Source organism: Ammospiza caudacuta, chromosome 27, assembly GCF_027887145.1.
Source record: "Ammospiza caudacuta isolate bAmmCau1 chromosome 27, bAmmCau1.pri, whole genome shotgun sequence".
Taxonomy (NCBI): domain Eukaryota; kingdom Metazoa; phylum Chordata; class Aves; order Passeriformes; family Passerellidae; genus Ammospiza; species Ammospiza caudacuta.
The window spans coordinates 7,146,509-7,168,788 of record NC_080619.1 but is presented as its reverse complement, the minus strand read 5'-3'; the positions used below and the strand labels follow the sequence as shown (position 1 = coordinate 7,168,788).

Genomic DNA, 22,280 nt, shown 5'->3' with positions numbered 1-22,280 from the left:
CGGGGGACACCGGGACTTCCCCGGGCACCGCGGGGTCAAGGACGGGGCCGGGATGGCCCGGCCTGGGCTGGGCACGGGACAGGGCGCGGGTGGGCTGGGCTGGGCCTCCCGGGGGTCTCAGACCACCCCAAACAGAGAAGGGAAGGGGGGCCCAGAAGGGGCCTCAGCGCCGCTCCCCAGGCGTGTCACCCCCTCAGTGACTGCAGCGTCACCAGAGCAGGGGAGGACCCGAATTGTCCCTTCCCTGTGTCCCCCTGAGCCCCAAACACCGACGGGAGCGTGGCCCCCTGTCCCTCTGTCCCCACACTGTCCCTGTCCCTGTCCCACGTCCCCTCTCCGTGTCCCCGTCCCGTGTCCGGCTCCCCGCGTGTCGCGGTCCCCTCCCTGTCCCCGTTCCGCCCCCGTTCCGCCCCGCCGGGGCTGGGGAGGGGCCGCGGGCGGAGCTCGGTCCCGGAGCCGCTCCTTTGGATAAGAGGCGCGGCCCGGGCAGGTGCAGCGTGTGAGGCACCGGCACCGGCACCGGCACCGGCACCGGCACCGGCACCGGCACCGGCACAGGGCGCGGAACCCCCCGGCACTTTCGGGGTTTTTCCGGCCGCTTTCGGGTATTTTTGCGGGGTTGTTTCTGTGCCCCCGCTCCCTCCCGGCTGTCCCGGTGCCGCCGCCGCCGCTCGGGGCCCCCCGGTAGCACCGGGCATGGAGCGGGCGGCGGGAGCGCGGCCGGGCGGGCAGCGCTGAGCGGCGCCGGCACCGGGGCACCCCCATGAGCGGCTGAGCGGGGCCCGCGGCCCCCGCCCGTCCATGGGCGCGCTGGAGCCGGGCACCGGAGCGCCCCGGCCCGCCGCCCCCATGCTCGGCGCCGCCGCCGCCTTCGCCAAGGAGCCGCCGGGCCCGCGGGACGCCGCCGCCGCCGCCGCCGCCGCGTTCTTCGGTGATGGAGGGGCCCCGGAACCGGGAGCGCCCCCGCTCCCCTACGGCGCTCCCGGCGGTTTCGGCGGCCGGTTCCTGGGGCCGTGCCCGCCGTACCGGGCGCCGCTGCCCCCCGCCCCGCCGGTGGAAGGTTACGGGGGTGCTGAGAGCGGATTCGGCGGCGGGGGCGGCGCGCTGTGCCCCCCGCTCTGCGCCCTGCCCGGGTACCGCGCGGCCGGGAAGGTGCAGGTGATGCTCAACAATTACCCGCTCTGGGCCAAGTTCCACAAGCACCAGACCGAGATGATCATCACCAAGCAGGGCCGGTGAGCACCGGGGGCGCCGGGGAGAGCCGGGGGAAGCGGGGCTGGGGGCGGCGGGCACGGGGAGGGCCCGGAGGGGACTGGGGTGGGCTGGACGGGGACGGAGCGGGCCGGGGACCAGCGGGGACAGGGAAGTGTCGCAGGACGCGTGAGGCGACGGAGGGGACGAGGTGGGGACACCGAGGGGAACCTGAGAGCGCCGGGGCACCGCCACAGAGATGGGCAGCGCCACCGGGCACCGGGGATGGCGGGGGTCCCGTGTGGGCACCGGGGGTCCCGTGTGGGCACCGGGGGGGCGGGAGTGGGGACACAGCAGTGAGGGGGTGGGACAGACCCCCGTGAGGGGCTGGACGGTTCTGCCTCGTCTCCCCAAAGGGCTGTGAAGGGTGGGAGGTGTTTGTGGGGCTGGGGGTGTGAGAGGTGAGACCCCCCCCGTCCCCCCGTGCGTTCCAAGAAAAGCCTGGGAGGGGAGGCAAAGCACCCCGGACGTTTCCCGGGGTTGTTTCCTCGGGCAGCTGAGGCTCGTGGGAAGCAGAAAAGGGTCTGGGGGCGTCCCCAGCCGTACCGGGAGGGACAGGGGGTCGGACCCTCGGTGTCAGGAGGTGGCAGAGGCGGTGGCGCTGCCAGGGGCCCGCGGGCAGCTTTGATCCGGCGCCAGCCCACGGGCCGGATCCGGAGCCGGGCGCTGCAACAAGTGCGGAGGAGCCGCTGCCGCCCCCGAGCGCCGCGGGTGACGCCCCCCTGTCCCCTCCCTGTCCCCGCTCCGGGCTGGGAACCCCCCGAGCTCCGTGAGCAGGGACGGGGCAGCGCTTTGGGCACGTCCTGGCTGCCAACACCGCCCTTGGTGCCGCCACAGCGGGCACTGGCTGTGCCCTCCGCGCTGGGCTGCGCGTTCTGGGGCTGGGGAGCATCGGGGGACTTTGGGGGCTCTGCCAAACCCCAATCCGGGGGGTCTGTGTGCCACACAGGCCCACGGAGTTGCCACGATGTGGAGCAAGGGGAACCCAAAATGTAACCCCGCCCTTCAGCCCCACACTGGGGTGATGAGGATGAGGATGAGGATGAGGGTGAGGATGAGGATGAGGATGAGGATGAGGATGAGGATGAGGATGAGAATGAGGATGAGGATGAGGATGAGGAGGAGGAGAACCCACCCTGGGCTGCGCTTTGGGGTCTCCCTGCAGTGGGATCACGGCAGGGATCACGCACAGCCCTGCCGCCCCCAGATCACCCCGAGGGGCCCCAAAACCCCGAGCCGAGGGGGAGCAAGGGCTGAACCCCCCTCTGTGCGCCCTCAGCAGCTGGCACAGCCTCCCCCAGCCCCTGCTGCCCCCTGCCCAGCCCAGGGGTCCCTCCGAGCCCCCCCTCGGCCGCACACAGCCGGTGTCACTTCGATGCCGAGCCCGACCTGCTGGATGTGCCGCCAGTCTAAACGCGTTAGGGCCGCTTGGTTTGGCACGGCCCAGCCCGGGGACGCTCCGAGCCCGGCACGGAGCGGGGGACGCGTCCCCAGGGGGTGGCAGGGGGGGCGGACACCCCCACTTTGCTGTTTGTCACCCGCCACGCCTCAGGCCCTGCAGGAATGTGCTGAAATTCCGCTTTTTTCCCCCATTTTCTGCTCTCTTTCCCAGCTGGGCGCCGGGGCCGTGCCCTCCCTGCCGTGTCAGAGCCGGAGCCGAGGGTCTGGAAATTGGGGTGGCCCCACAAATCCCACCCCGTGCCCCGCTGCACCTCTGCTTTTCTCTCCCACCCTGAAATCACCGATTTTGGGGTTTTTCCCATCCCCAGCACGGAGGGGCTGCGGTTTGGGGGGGTTTGCTCGGTGCAGGGGGGGCTCAGGCGAGCCCGGCCCGGGGAAAGCGTCAAAGCCGAGCCACAGAACATCCGCTCGTTTCCCCGGCCCTGAGCTGCTGTGCAGCGTGCAGGGCCGGGCTGCAGCGCTGCTGAGACAGGAAAAGCCCGGCGGGGCTCGGGGGGGCGTGAGCCCCAAACGGGACCCGGGGGGGGACCTGGACCCCAAACCCCGGGCTGGGGGCTCGGGGGGGATGTGAGCCCCAAACGGGACCCGGGGGGGGACCTGGACCCCAAACCCCGGGCTGGGGGCTCGGGGGCACGGAGGGCACACGGTCCCATCCCGCTATGGGTCTGTAGCCCCATCCCGCCCGTTCCTCAGCACTGATGGGTGCAGGACCCCCGGGGGGAATTGAGGCTGGGGGGACACGGTGGCACTGGGGTGAGGCTGGCCAGGCCTGGGATTGACTCTGCTGGCGCCGTTCCTGCTGTCCCGGGCCAGCCTGGGCCACCCCGGCCTGTCCTGGGCCATTGCCCCCGTGCAGAGAGTCCCCGGCTGGTTTCTCACTCCTGTCCCTGTCCCCATCCCTGTCCCATCCCTGTCCCTGTCCCATCCCTGTCCCCATCCCTGTCCCATCCCTGTCCCCATCCCTGTCCCCATCCCTGTCCCATCTCTGTCCCTGTCCCATCCCTGTCCCCATCCCTGTCCCCATCCCTGTCCCATCCCTGTCCCTGTCCCATCCCTGTCCCATCCCTGTCCCCATCCCTGTCCCATCTCTGTCCCTGTCCCATCCCTGTCCCATCCCTGTCCCCATCCCTGTCCCATCCCTGTCCCATGCCTGTCCCCATCCCTGTCCCATCCCTGTCCCATCCCTGTCCCATGCCTGTCCCCATCCCTGTCCCCATCCCTGTCCCCGCTGTGTCCCCCGTCACTCTCGGGGCTCAGCAGGGCAGGATTCCTGCGGAAGCCCCCAGGACTCGCCGGGCACGGGGAATTCCTGCCGGGGCTGGCACTGCCCTTTGGGGTGGCACTGCTCTTTGGGGTGGCACAGGGCCCGTCTTTGGCTTTTGGGGTGGCACAAAGGGCTGGGCCTGTGCTTTGGGTGACACAGGGCCTGACTTTGCCTTTCCAGGGCACACGAGGGGCTGTCCCTGTCCCTGGGGACACAGAAGGGCTGTCCCTGCACCTGGGGGTGGCTCAGGCTGCATTTGGGGGTGCAGGGGCTCTCTCTGCGTTTGGGGACACCAGGGACGGCTTTGCCTTCAGAGAGGACACTGGGGTGGCCTCGGGGACACAAAGTGGCTTTGATTTGAGGGGTGGCCGTGCAGGAGCAGGGACCCCAGAGGTGGCAGCGCCTTTGGGGACACTGGGATGGCACCCCGGGCTGGGGACATGCAGTGCCAGGCTGGCAGCTCGGCGGGGTTGGCGCAGACATGCTGTGACTCGTCACCGTGTCCTGCTGCGCTGTGACATTTGGCCGTGCCCTGTCACCCACACGGGCGGTGCAGCTGTGCTGTGCAGATGTGCCGTGCCACGCAGCAGTGCCAGCGGGTGCCACCAGGACTCGTCCAGCTGTGCCACCGTGCTGTGGCACCACGGCGTGCATGGCCATGTCACCGTGCATTGCCATGTCACCGTGCCGTGTCCCCATGTCGTGTCGTGTCACCATGTCGTGTCCAACAGCCATGTCGTGTCACTGTGCCATGCACTGCTGTGTCACCACTGTGCCATGTCATCACGCCACGTCCAGCAGCCGTGCCATGTCACCGTGCCACGTCCAGCAGCTGCTCCGTGTCACCGTGCCATGAATTGGTGCGTCACCACTGTGCCATGTCACCGTGCTGTGCATTGCTGTGCCACCCTGCCATGTCACCCAGCCCTAGCCCTGTGCCTGCCATGGAGCGGGGGCTGTCCCTTGTCCCGTGTCCTGTCCCCGTGTCCCTTGTCCCGTGCCCTGTGTCCCGTGTCCCACGCAGCCCCGGTGGCTCCTGCCGTCCCCGCGCTGCCGCCGGGTGAGGATGAGGATGAGGATGAGGATGAGGATGAGGATGAGGATGAGGATGAGGATGAGGATGAGGATGAGGATGAGGATGAGGAGGATGAGGGGGAAGCTCAGGAAGCCACAGCCCCCTGAGGCCTGCCGGGGGCTGGGGAGGCTCTGCCGGGGGCTTGGAGCCCCCAGCCCTCCTTGGCTCCCACCCTCCGTGTGTCCCCAGCTGTCCCCAGCTGTCCCCCGCAGTGTCCCCTCGGTGTCCCCCCGGTGTCCCCAGCCCCGCAGTGTCCCCAGCTGTCCCCAGCTGTCCCCCGCAGTGTCCCCTCGGTGTCCCCACTGCCCGAACCGAGCAGTTCGCACCGGGACAAGCCCGAGGGTGCGACCCGCGGTGCCTTTGAGGGGTGGGCACCCCCAGACCGCAGCACCGGGCCCGGGAGAGCGGAGCGGGCCGGGGCTCGGGCTCGGGGTTAAAAATAAAGGCGGGCGCGGTTGGGGCGCTGCCCCCGCCCTGGTTTGCCCGCAGCGTGTGAGCGCCGGGGCTCGGCTGGCAGCGGGGAACGCGCCGTGGGAGCGAAAGGCGCACAAAACCAGCCCGAAACAGCAAAAACGCTGTTTTGTTCCTCTGCAGAGCTGCGGCTGCTGCAGCGGGGCGCTGGGAGCGCGGCCCGGCCGAGGCTCGGCTCGCAGCTCCCGGGTGGTTTTCGGTGCGGTTTGAAGCGATTTGTGATCGGCGGCTGGAGCCCCCCTGTGCTCGCTGCAGAGGGGATGCGAGCCCGCGGGACGGTCCCTGCGGGGACCGGGGGGAGCCGGGGGGAGCCCGGGATGCGCCGGGCCAGCCTCGGTCCTGAGCACGTGCAGCTGCTGCTGGCCCCGCTTCTTTCTCTTTTTGCTTCTCTTTTTATCTTTATCTTTATCTTGTCTATCGTCTTCTTTATCCTCTTTTTATTCTTATTCTTACTATTTTCGTGTTCTTGTTTTTAGTCTTTATCTTCTCCTTCTTTCTCTTCTCCTTCTGATTCCTCATTTTTTCCTCTTCTTTTTTCATTATTTTTCATTTTTCTCTTCCCTTTTCTTCTTTTTTTTTTCTATTTTATCTTCCTTCTCCCCCCCCTTTTTTTTTTTTTCTTAATCTTCGTTTTCTTCTCTTTAACTTTTCTGTTTTTTTTTTTTCTTTTCTCCTCGTTTTTATTCTTTCTCTTTCTATTTTTCTTCTCTTTCTTTCTTTCTTTTTCTATTCCCCACTGTCTCGCAAGGGCAATTTTGAGTCAGCCTCCACCCGCTGACTTTCCTTTCCACTGCTCTTCCCCCGGCCCCGCTTCCTGCGGGGGGCAGGGCCCGGACCCCCATTTCCCCCGGTGCGCCCCCTCCCCTCAGGAACTGGGGGTGAGCGTTGGGGGACACCCCACACACAGGGAGCTGGGGGGGGCCCTGGTGGCTTTCTGCGGGGGGTGACATTAATGGGGTGGCCGGACAGCAAGGGGGGGGGGGTCAGTGTCCAGCTCCGGCCATCGGGGATCCAGAAATTGCCAAAATTCCATGGCCGGGAGCCGCGGGGGGGCTGAACCGGTGCCCACACGCAACCTGAGCTGGCCACTGGGGCCACTGGGGCCACTGGGGCTACTGGGACTACGGGGGACACTGGGGGATATTGGGGGATATTGGGGATATTGGGGCCACTGGGGCCACTGGGGGATATTGGGGACACTGGGGCCACTGGGGACACTGGGGGATATTGGGGGATATTGGGGGACATTGGGGACACTGGGGGATATTGGGGACACTGGGGGATATTGGGGGATATTGGGGGACATTGGGGACACTGGGGGACATTGGGGACACTGGAGCTACTGGGGGTTACTGGGGACACTGGGGGCACTGGGACTGTTGGGGTTACTGGTGCTACTGGGGGCTGTTGTGGCTACTGGGGCCACTGGGAACACTGGGGGTTACTGGGACTACTGGGGGGCTGTCGGGGCTCCTGGGGACACTGGGGACGGTGGAGACACCGGGGCTCCTGGGGACACTGGGGACACTGGGCACATTGGGGCCGCTGGGCTGAGTCCCCACGAGGGCCAGAGCAGCGAGCAGAGCTCTCCCAGCGCGGTTTGAGGGGACACACGGGGGGCAGCCCGGGGGGGTGGCAGCTGCCACCCCGTGGTCCCCCCCGGTGCCACCGTGTCCCCTTCCTGCCCTTGGCGCGGGCTGGCGCCCAGCCCGAAATAGCAGCGGTGTTGGTTTCCGATCCGGAAGGTGCCTGGGGAGGGGGAGGGAGATGCCGGGGGGGGCTCGGCCCCAGAGCAGCCCCCAGCTGCCGGGGTCACTCAGCTGCCCACGGGCACCGCCGCGGGAGGGGGGTGGGCACCGCCTGCCTCAGTTTCCCCATCACACCCGTCCCGCCCAAACCGCCCCCTGCCCAAGGGCCGGGCGGGGGGCTGACGGTGTCTGTGCCTCTGTCCCCTCCCCAGGCGAATGTTCCCCTTCCTCAGCTTCAGCCTCTCGGGGCTCAACCCCGTGGCGCACTACAGCGTCTGCGTGGACGTGGTGCTGGTGGACCAGCACCACTGGCGCTACCAGGGCGGGAAGTGGGTGCAGTGCGGCAAGGCCGAGGGCAGCGTGCCAGGTACGGGCCTTCATCCCCTCCTCCTCCTCCTCCTGCTCACCCTCCTGCCCCGCCGGGGCGGGGGTGACGCCGCCGTCCCCCCCCAGGGAACCGCCTGTACCTGCACCCCGACTCGCCCAACACGGGCGCGCACTGGATGCGCCAGGAGGTGTCCTTCGGCAAGCTGAAGCTCACCAACAACAAGGGAGCCTCCAACAACGTGGGGCAGGTGAGGGGAGGGTCCCGCCGCCCGGGCAGCTCGCCGGGACCCCCCCTGACCGCTGGCCGTCCCGTTTCACCCCGCAGATGATCGTGCTGCAGTCGCTGCACAAGTACCAGCCGCGGCTGCACGTCACGGAGGTGAAGGAGGGCGAGGGGGAGGACGGGTACCCCTCCCCACATACCCACACCTTCGCCTTCCCCGAGACGCAGTTCATCGCCGTCACCGCCTACCAGAACGCCGACGTGAGTGTGGGACCCGCTGCCAGCCCCCAGCATGCAGCCCCCAAAAACCCCCCAACAGCAGAAAAACTCCAGCGACCCCCCCAGCGTCCCCCCAGAAACCAGCTGGGGTATCCCGGTGCCACCACAGCGACCCAAACCCGCCCCCGGAGCAGCCCCGTTAATCGCCCAGCAGCATCAGGGAACCCCCCTGGCCTCGGCCAGGCTGCCCCCTCTGCCAGCAGCCCGGGCTGCAGCATCCCTGGGACCCCAGGTACACCCCCTCAGCATCCCAGCATCTCCCCCTGCATCCCCTCAGCATCCTCGAGGCCTCCCGGTGCCACCTGCGTCCCCTGAGACTTCCAGAACCACCCCCTGGTCCCTTCAGCATCCCACCATATCTTCCAGAACCGTCCCACAGCATCCCAGGACCTCCCCCTGCATCCCTCCAGCATCCCAAAGACATCCCCCTGCATCCCCTCAGCATCCCAGGATTTCCCCCTGCATCCCCTCAGCATCCCAGGATTTCCCCCTGCATCCCTCCAGCGTCCCAAAGACATCCCCCTGCATCCCCTCAGCATCCCAGGACCTCCCCCTGCATCCCCTCAGCATCCCAGGACCTCCCCCTGCATCCCCTCAGCATTCCAGCATCTCCCCCTGCATCCCTCCAGCATCCCAAAGACATCCCCCTGCATCCCCTCAGCATACCGAGATTTCCCCCTGCATCCCCTCAGCATCCCCGAGGCCTCCCAGTGCCCTCAGACCCCCTCAGATTTCCAGACCCTGCCCCTGATCCCTTCAGTCTCCCCCGGATTCCGCATTACCTCCCCAGTACCCCCATCCCGAACCCCTTCAGCCCCCCAGCGCCCCCTGCCCGGGCAAAGGGCGGCATTCCGGTGGGATGGGGGAAAGGGACAGCGGGAGGGACACCCCGGAGGAGGGACAAGCCCCCCAAAATCCACGTCCCCCCAGATCACGCAGCTGAAGATCGACCACAACCCCTTCGCCAAAGGATTCCGGGACAACTTTGACTCGTGAGTGCCGCCCCCCCCCCCGTCCCTCCCGTGCCCCCCCGGCCTCACCGGCAGCAGCAGCCCCCCAACCCCACCGTGTCCCCCTCCCCAGGATGTACCCGGGCCCCGAGAGCGAGCGCCTGACGCCGTCCCCGCCCGAGGCTCCGGGCTGCCCGCAGCTGCTGCCGCGCTTCCAGCCCTTCCTGCCCGAGCAGCTCCCGCTGCCCCCGGGCCGCTTCTTCGGGGGCGAGCGGGGCGCGGCCGCGCTGCCGCTGCCCCCCAAGGACCCCCCGCCCTGGTTCTTCCCCCCGCAGCCGCCGCCGGGCCCCGGCGCGCTGGACTACGGCGGCTTCGAGGGCGGCTACGGCGGGGGCAAAGCGCTGCCCTACGGGGTGAAAGCGCTGCCGCCGCTGCCCCCCGCGCCGCACCCCGCCCTGCCCTACTACCCCGAGGCGCCGGGCGGCTTCGGGGGCGGCTGGAGCCCCGCGCAGCTCGGCCACAAGGGCGGCGCCGCGGGCCCGGGCTGGTACCGGGAGCCCCGCGAGGAGAAGGGCAAGGAGCTGCAGGGCTGGGCCGGCGAGCCCCCCGCCGCCGGGGACTGCTCGGACTCGGGGCTCTACGAGTGCAAGCGGCGCCGCGTGTCCCCGTACCCCTCGAGCACCGAGAGCTCCCCCCCGCCCCGCAACGGCGACAGCTACGACAAGGAGCCGCTCCCCGACGGCGGCTACTACGGCTACTACGGCACCTGAGGGGCGGCGAGGGGCCAGAGACCCCCGGGACCCCAAACCTGGGTCCTGTGCGCCCCCCCAGCCCCACAGATCCTGACAATCAGCCCCCGGTGCCACCCGGAGGGGTCGCGGGGACGGCGGGGAGGGGACGGCGGGGAGGGGACGGTGGGGAGGGGACGGCGGGGAGGGGACGGTGGGGAGGGGGTTTTTTGGCGTGGGTGGTTTTTAAGGGAGGGGGGTCAATGCTGAAGTATTTATTGAGCCCCCCCCCCGCGGCCGGTGTGGGGCGGGGGGCAGCAGCATATCGCAATAAAGGGGGCACTGCGGGACACGGCTCTGGGCAGTTCTGCGCGTGTGGGGAGGGAAACTGAGGCACGGGGGGGGGGGTGGGAGGGCTTGGGCGTCCCCAGCCTGATTGGGGAGGGGGTCCTGAGCCCCTCAGAGGTAATCATGTGTGGGGAGGAGAAGGAAGCTCTCTGCACACCCCAACTCTTCACAGCCTTTATTGAGCAGCCCCTGTGCACAATTTGGGGGGGGGGGGGGGGCAGTGGGGTCTTCCCGCCCGCGGGCACCCTGCGACCCCCTGAACCCCCCCCTTATCACCCTGTGCCCCCAGGGCAAGGGGGCACCGCCAGCCCCTGCCCCAAAGTGCCTCAGGTGTCCCCAAGGCTCTGCCCCAGGGCGGGGGGAGGCATTGCCAGTGCCCCCCTCCCATTTTTACATCACAGTTTTACTGAAACAGCGGCAAAATGGCTCGGAAAGGGGTGTGGGGGGGTTCTGCACCCCCAGTGCTGGGGGGACCTGCCCCGCTGCTGGGCGCTGCTGCGAGGGGCTGGGGGGCTCAGCACCCCCCGGGTTCGGGGGGCTACCAGAGCACTGCGCTGTCCAGGTGCGAGAAGCCGGGGTCCAGGCGCAGCTTCCAGTAGGTGTGGTTGGTGACCCACGACTCCTTGCCACTGGCATCTGTCACACGCCTGGCACCGGGCGGGGGGCACGGTTGGGACTCCCGGGGGGGGTTCCCATTCCCTGAGAGCCCCCCTGACCCCAGGGCTGCCCTCAGGACCCGCAGAAGGCCTCCCCACCCCCTGACCCGGGGGTCCCCAGCCCCCTTGAGAGCCCCCCTGACCTGAAGAAGCGGGCCTGGTGGGTGATGTTGTTCTCCTCCATGACGCGGCGCCGGTCGCGCTGCAGCTGCTCGATCTGGCGCTTCTGCGCCTCGGCCGCCGGCACGTTCCCCTCCTCCAGGTACCTGCGGGGACACGGGACGCGGCAGTGACCCCCCGGGACGCGGCAGTGACCCCCGGCCCGGCCCGGCCCGGCCCCGGGGCGCTGCTGACCGCTGGTCCGGCCGCAGCCGCGTGTCCGTGGAGGGCAGCACCCGGCGCAGCTCCGGCGTCAGCTCGTTCAGCTCCAGCGCGAACTGCGTGAAGCCGTAGCTCCTCTCGTGGTCGCGGGGCATGGGGTCTGCGCGGGGGCGTGGGGGGGTTAGAGAGCCCCCCAAAGGCAGGGCACCCCCTCGGGCGCTGCCCCCCGGTCCTTACTGGCTTTCCAGACGCACTGTCCCGGCGCGGGCCCGCGGCGCAGCCCCTCGTGCCACTTGCCCGCCAGGCGCTCCACGGCCGTCCCGGCGCGGCTCAGCACGGCGCCCTGCACCTCGTTGGCCCCCGCGCCCCAGTACCGGGCCTGCGGCGGCACCGGGACAGTGGGGCGGGGGCACCGGGAAAGGGCGGGGCCGATGGGAACGGGTGGGGCGATGGGGAGAGGGCGGGGCTATGATAGGGTGGGGTCATAGGGGAAGGGTGGGGTCCTAGGAAAGGGTGGGGCTATTGGGAAAAGGGTGGGGCCGGGAGTGATGGGAGGAGCTTTCTGGAATTCAGCGGAGCCATTGGGAAAGGGTGGGGCCATAGGAAAAGGTTGAGGCCATGAGGAGGAGTCTTCTGGAAAGGGCGGAGTAATTGGAAAAGGGCGTGGACACTGGGAAAGGGTGGGGTCACTGGGAGAGGGTGTGGCTATTGGAAAAGGGAGGGGCAATGAGTGATAGGTGGAAGCTTCTAGAAAGGGTGGAGTCAATGGGAAAGGGCGGGGCTATGATGGGTGGGGTCGTTTGGAAAGGGCGGGGCTACTGGGAAAAGGGTGAGGCCAGGAGAGTAATTGGGAGAGGGCGGGGCACAAAGGAGGCGGGGTCACTGGGGAAAGGGCAGGGCTAATGGGAAGGGGTGGAGCCATAAGTGAGGGGTGAGGCCAGACAAGGGGCGGGGCAACAACACAGTGTTTAATTACCAATTCAGTGATAGGGTGGGGCCACACCTGAGGGGGCGGGGCTAGGCCATGATAACACAGTGGGGCGGGGTCAGGCCATGATAACGCAGAGAGGCGGGGCCAGACCATGATAACACATGAGGGGCGGGGTCAGGCCATGATAAGGCAGTGGGGCGGGGTCAGGGCAGCATGGGCGGGGCCCGGGCAGGAAGGGGCGGGGCACACCTTGCAGAAGGTGAGCTTGCAGTGGTAGGAGGCGTCGCGCGTGTTGCGGATCAGCACCTCGCCGTAGTGCTCGATCCAGCGCGGCCCGCTCAGCACGTTGTGGATGCACGTGGTCACCTTGTTCCACTCGTAGTGGTCCCCGGTCCTGCGGGCAGCGCCCTCGTGGGTGGGCACGGAGGGCAGGGGGCACACGGGGGTGGGGATATGGGGGCGCCCCTCTGTGGGGCTGGGGTCTCACCTGGGCAGCTGGACATTGACGGTGCCCATGGGGACGATCTCCAGGGATTTGCCCCAGAATTTGTTCTTCCACCTCATGTCTGGAGGAGGAGGAGAAGGAGGAAGAGGAGGAGGAGGAGGGTGAGGCGAGACCCCCCCAGTTCCCCCACCCTGGTGGGACCCTCCCAGTGCCCAATGCTCTCACCTTGCCAGAAGACAAAATTATCAGACTCAGCGTGGCAGGCGGAGATGGGAGGGTGGTGGGAGACCTGTGGGGACAAGGAGGGACATGCCAGCGCCCCGCCCAGCCCGTGGAGCCCCCCAGGACCCTCCCCGTGCCCACCTGCTCGCTGATGAAGCGGAAGCCGCGGTCGGGCCGCACGCACTCGTAGGTCTCGCCCAGCACGGGGTTGAAGGGTTTGCTGCCCGCCCGGTAGTAGGTGGAGGCATAGGCGGACACGGCGAAGGCGGCCACGTACACCTGTCACCGTGTCACCGTGTCACCATGGCCACCACAACGTTGTCACCACGCCCGGCACTGCGCCCTTCCCCATTCCCACAAGTCCCAGGAGAGCCGTGTGTCCTCAAGCACCTCTGAGCTCACTAAATCCCCAAATTCCCCCTTTTCCCACGTGACTTTGGGTCCCCCGTGTCCCCAAAATCCCCAAATTCTTCCTGTTCCCACATAACCCTGAGTGTCCCCGAGTGCCCCCCGATATCTCGGCTCCCCCCGGTGCCCCTTTGCCTCCCGGTGTCCCAGTTCCCCCTGGTGCCCCTTTGCCCCCTGGTGTCCCCTTTGCCCCCGGTGTCCCCTTTGCCCCCTGGTGCCCCTTTGCCCCGGTGTCCCCTTTGCCCCCGCTGTCCCCTTTGCCCCCGGTGTCCCAGTTCCCCCTGCTGTCCCGGTCCCCCCCCGCTGTCCCCTTTGCCCCCGGTGTCCCGGTTCCCCCTGCTGTCCCGGTTCCCCCCCGGTGTCCCCTTTGCCCCCGCTGTCCCCTTTGCCCCCGGTGTCCCGGTTCCCCCTGCTGTCCCGGTTCCCCCCCGGTGTCCCCGGTGCCCCCTGACCAGGCGCTGCCGGGGGTCGCGGGCGCGGCTGGCCCTGTCCAGCAGCTCGCTGTACTCCAGCTCCTCGCAGAGGCGCTGCAGGGTGTTGAGCGGCTCGTTGAGCTGCACGGGCAGCGCCACGCGGGACAGGTCCTTGCCCACGCTGCTCCGCAGGAGCCCCCACAGGCTCACGTCCCCCGAGGGCGCGGGGGGCGCGGGCAGGCGGCTCCTCCGCCGCGGGTCCGGCCCCGGCAGCTCCAGCGGCGGCTCCAGCGGCGGCGGCTCCGCCGGCGGCCCCGGGCGCTCCGCTCCTGCCGGGCAGCGGCCGCTGGGACGGAGCCCCCCAATGCCCGGGGCCGTCGGGGAGCAGAGCCGCCCCTCGCCCCGTTCCCCCGTCCCGTGTTCCCCTTTCCCGTGTCGGGGAGCAGAGCCGCCCCTCGCCCCGTTCCCCCGTCCCGTGTTCCCCCTGTCGGGGGGCAGAGCCGCCCCTCGCCCCGTTCCCCCGTCCCGTGCTCCCCCTGTCGGGGGGCAGAGCCGCCCCTCGCCCCGCTCCCCCGTCCCGTGTTCTCCTGTCGGGGGGCAGAGCCGCCCCTCGCCCCGTTCCGCCATCCCGCTCCTCCGCCGGTGCCCGCTCCCTCCCCGGTGCTCTCCCGGTGCCCTCCCCGGTGCCCTCCCCGTGTCCCCAAAATCCTCAGACTCTCCCTGTCCCCACACGTCCTTGGGCTTCCCGAAATCCCCAAACTCCCCAAGTCCCCTCACGTCCCCCAGACTCCCAGTGTCCCCTGAGCCCTGCCACCTCCCGTGCCCTCAGCCTCCCAGTGCCCACCCTGTCCCCAAAGTCCCTCATGTCCCCGAGCCACGTCCCCCCCCCGGTGCTCTCCGTACCTGTCGGGGGGCGGCCCGGCCCCCCCGGCTCCGTGTTCTCCTCGCAGACGCTGGTGGTGACCTCGCTGATGCACGACTCGTCCTCCGAGGGCTGGGGGGGCGCAGGGACCGTCGGCGGCTTCGGGGGTCCCGGGGGGACGCGGGGGAGACCCCACGGAGGGGGCGGGCGGGGCGCTACCGGGAAGGGGCCCCCCGGAAGGGTGGGAGGAGCCCCGGGATCGTGGGATGGGGGTGTCGGGATCGGGGAGCAGCGGCGGGGGCGGCACCGGAGCCGTCCCCGGGCTCAGAGACTGCGGAGACCCCGAGAGCGGGGAGGGAGGGGGCTGCAGGGGGGAGCGGGGGACATCCGGGGGCTGGGGGGGACACCGGGAGGGGCTTCTGGACCGGCTAATGAGGTGGGACGGGGGAGAGAGAGGGCACAGATGAACCCGGAGCAGCGAGGGGTGGCGGGGGGTCCGCAGAGCCCCTCACCAGTAAAGAGCCCCCCAGCCAGCACAGCCCCCCAACCAGCAGAGCCCCCCGAGCCCCTCACCTCGTTCTCAGACGAGCTGGCCGAGAGGAAAACCTCGCAGGCATCGAAGAACTCGGTGTGCGAGTCGGCCAGCGAGACGATGCTGCGGTTGGAGAGCTGCTGCTCCCGGCCCTTGGCGGGCAGCGCGTCCGGCTGCGGGCACAGCCACGGGCTCAGCGCCACCTCGGGGGGGGGCCACAGCACCCCCGGAGCGCCCCTTCCCACCCCTGACCTCATCCGGGTGCAGCGAGGCGAAGGAGTCCAGGGTGGTGTCGGAGGAGACGGACAGCGAGTGGAAGCGGCGCAGGGCGGGCTGCGGGGAGGGCGAGGCTGAGCCGAGACCCCCGGCCAGGACAGGGCTGGCAGGGACCGGGACCCCCGGAGCAGCCCCCCAGCCCCTCACCCCGGCCGTGCCAGGACAGGGCTGGCAGGGACCGGGACCCCCGGAGCAGCCCCCCAGCCCCTCACCCCGGCCGTGCCCGCGCTGCCGGGCCGTGGGGCCGGGCCCTGCCGGTCCAGCGCCCGCCGCATCTCCTCCAGCCGCGCCCTCTCGGCCACCAGCGCCGCCACCACGCTGCTGAGCGAGCCGTGCACTGTGGGGGGACACGGGGCGGTCAGGCTGAGCCCCGGCACCCCGAACCCGCCCCGGGACCCCCGGGAGCCCGCACCTTTCTGCGCCAGCACCCAGAAGCTGCGCTGCAGCTGGCTGTACTCCGGCGGCACGCTGAAGGGCAGCTGGCTCTGCGGCGCCTCCAGGTAGCGGGACAGGTTGGGGACAGAGCCGTGCAGCCGGCCCACCTGCGGGGACACGGCGCTCAGGGGGCTCTCCCGGGGGCTCCGTGCCCGGGCAGAGCTCGGGGCGGGGGTCCAGCTCACCCTCACCCTGCCGATGGTGTCGTCCTTGGCAAAGCTCTGCGTGCACCAGATCTTGGTGCTCCTCCGGCCCTTCTTGGGCCTCTCCGTGGCAGCTGAGGGCTGTGAGGGACAGGAGGGGCTGCAGCCGGACCCTCCCCAGGAAGGAGGGCCCGGGACCCCCTCTCTCACCCACCCGTCCCTCTCACCTGGCCGCCGGAGATGAGCGGGGCCGAGGGGATGCGGTGCAGGGCCTCCAGGTGCTGCAGCATGCCCGTCAGCTCCTGCAGCTTGGCCTGGCACTCCGACAGCTCTGCCAGGGGCACGGGGGTCAGGGGGGCCCACGGGGACCCTGCCCGGCCCCACAGCCCCCTGGGGCCCCGCTCACCGGCCGAGCAGCGCTCCAGCCCCTCGCTGTCCTTCAGCCAGGCGTTCACCTTGTCGCGGGAGCTGGCCAGCGTGGACAGGGCAGGGGCGCTGCCCGAGGGCAGCATCCGCGTCCACTGGCCCTGCAGCGGGCACAGAGGGCATCGCTCGTGTCAGGAGCCACCTGCCCAGGCCCTGCCCGGCGCCGTCGCCCCCAGCTGTCACCCACCTGCGTGCTGGTCCCCGTGGAGCCCCCCGGGGGACACGGCCCCGGCCGCTCGCCGTGGTGGTGGGAGCACAGGCTGCTCACCCAGCTGGAGAACACCTCCGGGGACTTGATCTGGGGACAGGGCCGCGTTGGACGGGACACCGCCTGATGGCCCCAACCCCGTCCCACCCCAGCTCCAGCCTCCCGGCGGCACCTTGAGGTGATAAATGTTGTCCTCCGTGTCCAGGTCGACCCTCTGCGCCTTCTTGTTGACGGACATGACGGACTGACGGACATCGATGGCCCCGTGCAGCTTGCCCTTGAGCACCTGGGGAGCCCAGGGACGCCTGTCAGGGCACGGAGCCCCCTCCTCAGGGGCGTCCCCAGCCCTGAGCCCCCGGGGAGGCTGCGTGGGCACAGCCTGGGCACACACTCACGTCCTGGCGCGTGGTGGAATATTTCAGGATCCCGTTTTCCAGCACGAAGTACCGCTGGGGATGGAGGGGAAAGGTTTGTTTGGGGAGGGGGAGCAGACAGCAGCCCCTAGAGCCAGCTCCCCCTGCCCAAACCTTGCCAGGATCGCGGCTCCTGGTGCCAGCTGTGCCCGTTACCTTGTGCCAGCCCTTCAGGGGCCATTTCCTCTTCTTGAGCAGGTACCCCTCGTGCCGCTGCGGCTGCTGCCCGGGGCTGCCCCGCGGCTCCTCCACCACCTCCCAGCTCTCCGAGCCCTGCGGGCACAGGGGGCAGCGCGGGGGTCCCTGAGCACCACGGGCCGCTGCCCACCTTGTCCCCAGGCAGGGACATTCGGTACCCACAGCCCCCAAACCCAGGTGCAAACCCTCCGACCTGCTGCACGCTGCTGTGCTTGGAGGACACGGTGCTGTTGGAGCGGGACAGGGCCCCTTTCGGGGAGCTCGGGTCCTTCTCGTGGCTGCCCATGGCCGGCGAGCAGAGGGGGCGGCGGGCACCGGGCCGGGCCCGCGCTCCCGACGGGGCTGTGGAGCCGCTCCGGGCTCGGCCGTCACGGCGGGAGCCGCTGCGGGGAGGGCACGGCCGGTCAGGGCGCTCGGGGCCGGCCCCGGCAGCCCCGCCGGCAGCGGGGAGCGCGGGGACGGCCCCGTGCCCGGCCCGCGGGGGGCTCCGCATGGCAGCGCCGCCGGCACCCAGAAACTTCTGCGTGAGCCGGAGCCTTTGACCCGGCGGCGTCACCGCGGCTGCTGTGCCACCCAGTCCGGGTCCAGAGTCCGGCCCCGCCGCCCCACGGCTGGCGAGCACGGGGCCAGCCTGGCACAGCCCCGGGTGACACCGGTACAAACACCGGGCAGCCTGGCACAGCCCGGGGTGACACCGGTACAAACACCGGGCAGCACGGGGCCAGCCTGGCACAGCCCGGGGGTGACACCGGTACAAACACCGGGCAGCACGGGGCCAGCCTGGCACAGCCCGGGGATGACACCGGTGCAAGGACCGGCACCGAGCCCTGCAAATGCCGGTGTGGCCGCTCGCCCTCCGGGCACGGCGCTTGCTCCCTTTGCCCTTCGCCATTCCGGAGGGGGAAACTGAGGCACGGGAAGCGTCTCCTGGCCTTGCCACCCCCCTGGCGCTGTCCCTAACGGGGCACCCATGGGTCCCGGCCGCCGCCGTAGGATGGATCCCGGGATAACGCCGGGACAGCGGCCAAGCCCCGGCGCCGGTGAGCACCGTGCCGGTAACGCGGCACCGCCACCGCCGTACCGACACGGTAGCCACGGCACCGGCAGGCAGCCACGCCGCCTCAGATAACCCGGCACCGGTAACGGCGGCTCCGGGGGGAGGCACCGGGGCTCTCCCGGCTCCCTCCCGCGGATCGGCGCGGACCCCTCGCACCGGAGCGGGGCTGCGCCGGTACCCCCGGCTCTCCATCCCCCGGCGGGGCACAGCCCATCCCGCCGTCCCCGCGCCGGTGTCACCCCCCGGGGCAGCGGGGCCGGGGGTCGCGGGCCCGGCCGGAGCCTCCCCCGGTGCCGGTGCCGGTGCTCACCTGGGCGGGCGGCGGGCGGGCGGCGGGGGCCGGGCGCATCCTGCCCGGCGGCGGCGGCGGCAGGAAGCGGAACACGGAGGGCGCTCCGGAGCCGCTCGGCTCTGCCCCCTGCTCCGTGGAGGACCGGAGCCGCCAGCGCCGGGAGCGGCCAGCGCCGGGACACCGGGACACCGGGAACAGACGGGACACCGGGAGCCGCCGGGACACCGGGAGCGCCCGCGCGGAACCGGGGCAGCTCCGGACCCCAGCGAGAGCAGCCCCGGGGAAAGGGATGGGGAGAGGCAGCGCCGCACGGGGGTCCCAGGGACGGACCACCGACCCACGGGGGTCCCGGGAATCGCCGACACACGGGGCTCTCAGGATGGATGTCCGAGGGTCTCACGATCATCATCCCGTGCATGGCTTGGGGATTGCCGACCCACGGGGGTCTCAGGGATCACTGACCCACCGGCATCCCGGGAATCAGCAGCCCACGGGGGTCTCAGGACCATCATCATCCCGTGGGGGTCTCGGGGCTGATTATCCCATGGAAAGCCCGGGAATCAGCACCCCATGGGGGTCTCGGCAATCCCTGACCCACGGGGGTCTCAGGATGGACGTCTGAGGGTCTCGGGATCATCATCCCACGGCAATCCCTGACCCACGGGGGTGTCCGGGCTCCAAGGCGGTCCCGGGGCATTCCCACCCTGGCGTTTCCCTCTCCCAGCCCCAGCTCTGCTCCCCCGGACCCCCAGAGCAGCCCTGGCCTCTCCCCCCACCCTCGGGGGGCAGGACCACCCCCGCCCACCCCCCAAAATCACAGACGAGGCCTCGGCATCTCCACACGGACACTTTAATGGGCAGGACAGGGAGCCGGGGCGGGGGCAGTGCCACAGCACAGCCCCATCCCCAAGGCACCGGGGATGCCCAAATCCCCCTGCAGGGCCCATCCCGCTCCTGCTGCTCCTCTGGCTGCTCCCAGAGACCCCCGACCACAGCTGGGACGACCACAGCTGGGACGACCACAGCTGGGACGACCACAGCTGGAACGCTGCTGGGACGATCCCAAGGGAGCACAGGGGGAACGGCCACGACTCCCTGCGGGACTGGGGGGGCACGGGACCCTCAGTGCCAAACCCCCCGCCCCAATTCTCCGTGGAGCTGCAGAATCCCATGGGGATTGTGTCCATGACCCTCCAGCCCCCCATCCGGGGGGCTCCCCGTTTCCCGTGGCCAGGGAAGGAGCCGGTTCCCGGTGCCCGGTGTCACTGTTTCCCCGGGCCCGGGGCAGGCTCCGCGGCCCCGCCCGCGCCCCGCAGCTGCCGGACGCGCTGCTCCAGGAGCGCCGCCAGGTGCGCGGGGCCGCGCTGGAGCAGGGAGCAGGTCTGCGAGGGCAGCGCGGACAGCGCCGCCACCGTCTGGCCCCGGGACGCCTCCAGCGGCGGCAGCCGCGCCGCGCTCTCCACGCCCTGCCGGCTCAGGATGGTGTCGTCGATGCAGGCGCCTGGGAAAGGGAGCCGGGCATGGAACCGCAGAGCCCCACTGCTGGATCCTGCAGGCTGCCCTGCCCCGTCTGCATGGATGCAGCTCTGCCAGGGGCCTCATTCTCAGCCCTGGGCTCCCATTCCCAGTCCTGATGAGCCTCCCAAGCCCTGGATCCCCATTCCCAGCCCTGTGCCCCAATTCCCATTTCCATTCCCCCATTCCCATTCCCATTCCCCCACTCCCAGCCCCGTTCCCCCATTCCCATTTCCATTCCCCCATTCCCATTTCCATTCCCCCATTCCCATTTCCATTCCCCCATTCCCATTTCCATTCCCCCATTCCCATCCCCATTCCCCCATTCCCATCCCCATTCCCCCATTCCCATTTCCATTCCCCCATTCCCATCCCCATTCCCCCATTCCCATTCCATTCCCCCTCTCCCAGCCCCGTGGGGAGCAGGGCAGGCTCTCACCCAGCAGGATGACCTGGGGCACCCCCTTGAGCACTCTCAGCATCTCCCTGGCCCGCGGCTCCGGGCTCACCAGCAGGATGTTCCTGCACACGAACAGCGGCAGCAGATTCCTGAGCTTGGACTGCGCCAGCACCGGCCGGGCGACCTGGGACAGAGCCTGGCATGAGACCTGGGGCCCCCGGGACACCCCCCGAGCCCCCCGAGGCCCAGCCCCACCTCGTTGAGCACGAACTTGACGTGGATGTCGTGGCGGCGCAGGAAGTGCCGCAGCGCGGCCACGTCCTCGTCGGCCATGGCGTTGTACTGGCACACGGCCACCATGCGGCTGGCACGGAGCGTGGCCTCCAGCTGGGCACGCAGCACGCGGGCGTAGCCGTCCTCCTGGGGACAGGGAACGTGTGGGGACACCAAACGTGGCGGCGGGACGGGGGACAGCCCCGGCGTCACAGCACCCATCGTCCTGGGTACGCCACGTGTGGGAAATGGGGACAGGGAGGGACCCCCGGTGGGATCCTGCGCCCGGAGGTGCTGGGGGGAGATGGTCCCGAGGACTGTGAGGTGGCGCTGTGGGTTTTGGGGTGTTCCCATGGATCTCAAGGTTTTCTCATGGATTTTGAGGTGATCCAATGGATCTCGAGGTGTTCCCGTGGATCTCAAGGTGCCCCCCCAGATGTCAAGGTGTTCCCATGGAGTTTGAGTGGTTGCCATGGATCCTGAGGTGTTGCCATGGATCTCAAGGTGTTGCCATGGATCTCAAGGTGTTCCCATGGATTTCGAGGTGATCCCATGGATCTCAAGGTGATCCCATGGATTTCGAGGTGATCCCATGGATCTCAAAGTGATCCCATGGATCTCGAGGTGTTGCCATGGATCTCAAGGTGATCCCATGGATTTCGAGGTGATCCCATGGATCTCAAAGTGATCCCATGGATCTTGAGCTGTCCCCATGGACTCGGAGGTGTTCCCATGGATCTCACGGTGCCCCCCCAGCTCTCAAGACCCTGCACATGGGGTCTCACCTGTTTCCCAGCTCCCACACCCCACCCCACGAGGCCACACCCTTCCACCAGCTCCAGCAGGGCTGTGTCCCCCACCCGTGCCCTCTCCCGGTGGAGCCCCCCGTGGAGCCGTGCCGTGCCGTGCCATCCCACGCCATCCCGTGCCGTGCCGTACCTGCTGCTGTCGTGGCGCCGGCCGGGGCAGGCAGCGGGGCGGCAGGGCGGGCCGCGGGGGCAGGTACTCGGTCAGGGCCAGCAGCTTCTGCCGCTGGAAGTGCATGGCCTTCCAGTGCCGCGTCACCGCCTTGGAGCCGTGCCGCAGCAGCTGCAGGGCGGGCAGCCAGCCTGCGGGACAGCATTTGACGTGGGCACCGGCACCGGGCTGCCCAGGGCTGCCTCAGACTCAGCCCCAGTCCTGGCCCCGGTTCCTGATCGTGCCCCGGACCCGCTCGCGTTCACGGTCTCTGCCCCCTCCCGTTCCCAGTCCCCTTCCCATTCCAAGCCCCTGTCCCACTCCCGTTCCCACTCCTGTCCCTGTCCCGTTCTCCCTCCCAGTCCTATTCTTGTCCCTTCCCAACCCCATTCCGGTTCCCATTCCTGTCCTGCTCCCGTTCCCATTTTTGTCCCAGTCCCGTTCCCATTACCGTCCCACTCTCGTTCCCATTCTTGTCCCATTCCCATTCCTGTCCCTGTCCCGTTCTCCCTCCCATTCCTATTCTTCTCCTTTCCCAACCCCATTCCCATTCCTGTCCCACCCCAATTCCCACTCCCGTTTCCATTCTCATTCCAGGCCCCTGTCCCATCCCGTTCCCGTTCCCGTTCCCGTCTCTCACCCCGCCGCCATCGCGTCCCGCCACCACTGAGCGCCGCCATCTTGGTCGCGCGGGCGCAAGGGCCTGTGGGAAGGTGGAGGATTCGTCACTTCCGGCGCGCCCGTCTCCATAGCAACGGCGTCGTGCGGCCTG

The 22,280-nt window shown here is 69.6% G+C and overlaps 3 protein-coding genes across 4 annotated transcripts; 1 reads left to right on the top strand and 2 right to left on the bottom strand.

Annotated features, from left to right (window-relative positions):
- The first annotated feature begins 801 nt into the window (after nt 1–801).
- TBX21 (T-box transcription factor 21) lies at nt 802–9,890 on the top strand. The gene is made up of 6 exons (XM_058820698.1): nt 802–1,235; nt 7,483–7,637; nt 7,724–7,845; nt 7,923–8,081; nt 9,030–9,091; nt 9,183–9,890. Exons 1-6 carry the CDS (start codon nt 802–804, stop codon nt 9,817–9,819), a joined length of 1,569 nt encoding a protein of 522 aa, XP_058676681.1. The 3' UTR covers nt 9,820–9,890.
- A 455-nt stretch (nt 9,891–10,345) lies between these two features.
- Nucleotides 10,346–17,507, bottom strand: OSBPL7 (oxysterol binding protein like 7). Its single transcript, XM_058820577.1, has 22 exons — nt 17,208–17,507; nt 16,973–17,089; nt 16,799–16,852; nt 16,576–16,689; nt 16,383–16,493; nt 16,176–16,296; nt 15,997–16,100; nt 15,812–15,910; nt 15,604–15,733; nt 15,404–15,528; nt 15,168–15,248; nt 14,957–15,088; nt 14,425–14,515; nt 13,561–13,850; nt 12,842–12,979; nt 12,704–12,767; nt 12,521–12,599; nt 12,283–12,427; nt 11,340–11,481; nt 11,136–11,262; nt 10,925–11,047; nt 10,346–10,772 (listed from the first exon to the last, which is right to left on the bottom strand). The coding sequence occupies exons 1-22, from the start codon at nt 17,505–17,507 to the stop codon at nt 10,664–10,666; spliced, it is 2,796 nt and encodes a 931-aa protein (XP_058676560.1). The 3' UTR covers nt 10,346–10,663.
- Nucleotides 17,508–19,259: 1,752 nt separating this feature from the next.
- MRPL10 (mitochondrial ribosomal protein L10) lies at nt 19,260–22,190 on the bottom strand. 2 transcript variants are annotated; one of them, XM_058820696.1, is made up of 5 exons: nt 22,149–22,190; nt 21,491–21,660; nt 20,534–20,698; nt 20,318–20,462; nt 19,260–19,864 (listed from the first exon to the last, which is right to left on the bottom strand). In XM_058820696.1, the coding sequence occupies exons 1-5, from the start codon at nt 22,186–22,188 to the stop codon at nt 19,626–19,628; spliced, it is 759 nt and encodes a 252-aa protein (XP_058676679.1). In that variant the 5' UTR covers nt 22,189–22,190; the 3' UTR covers nt 19,260–19,625. The 2 variants fall into 2 exon arrangements, with proteins under 2 accessions (XP_058676679.1, XP_058676678.1); XM_058820695.1 differs by having other exon boundaries at nt 20,318–20,400.
- Between the last annotated feature and the right edge of the window lie 90 nt (nt 22,191–22,280).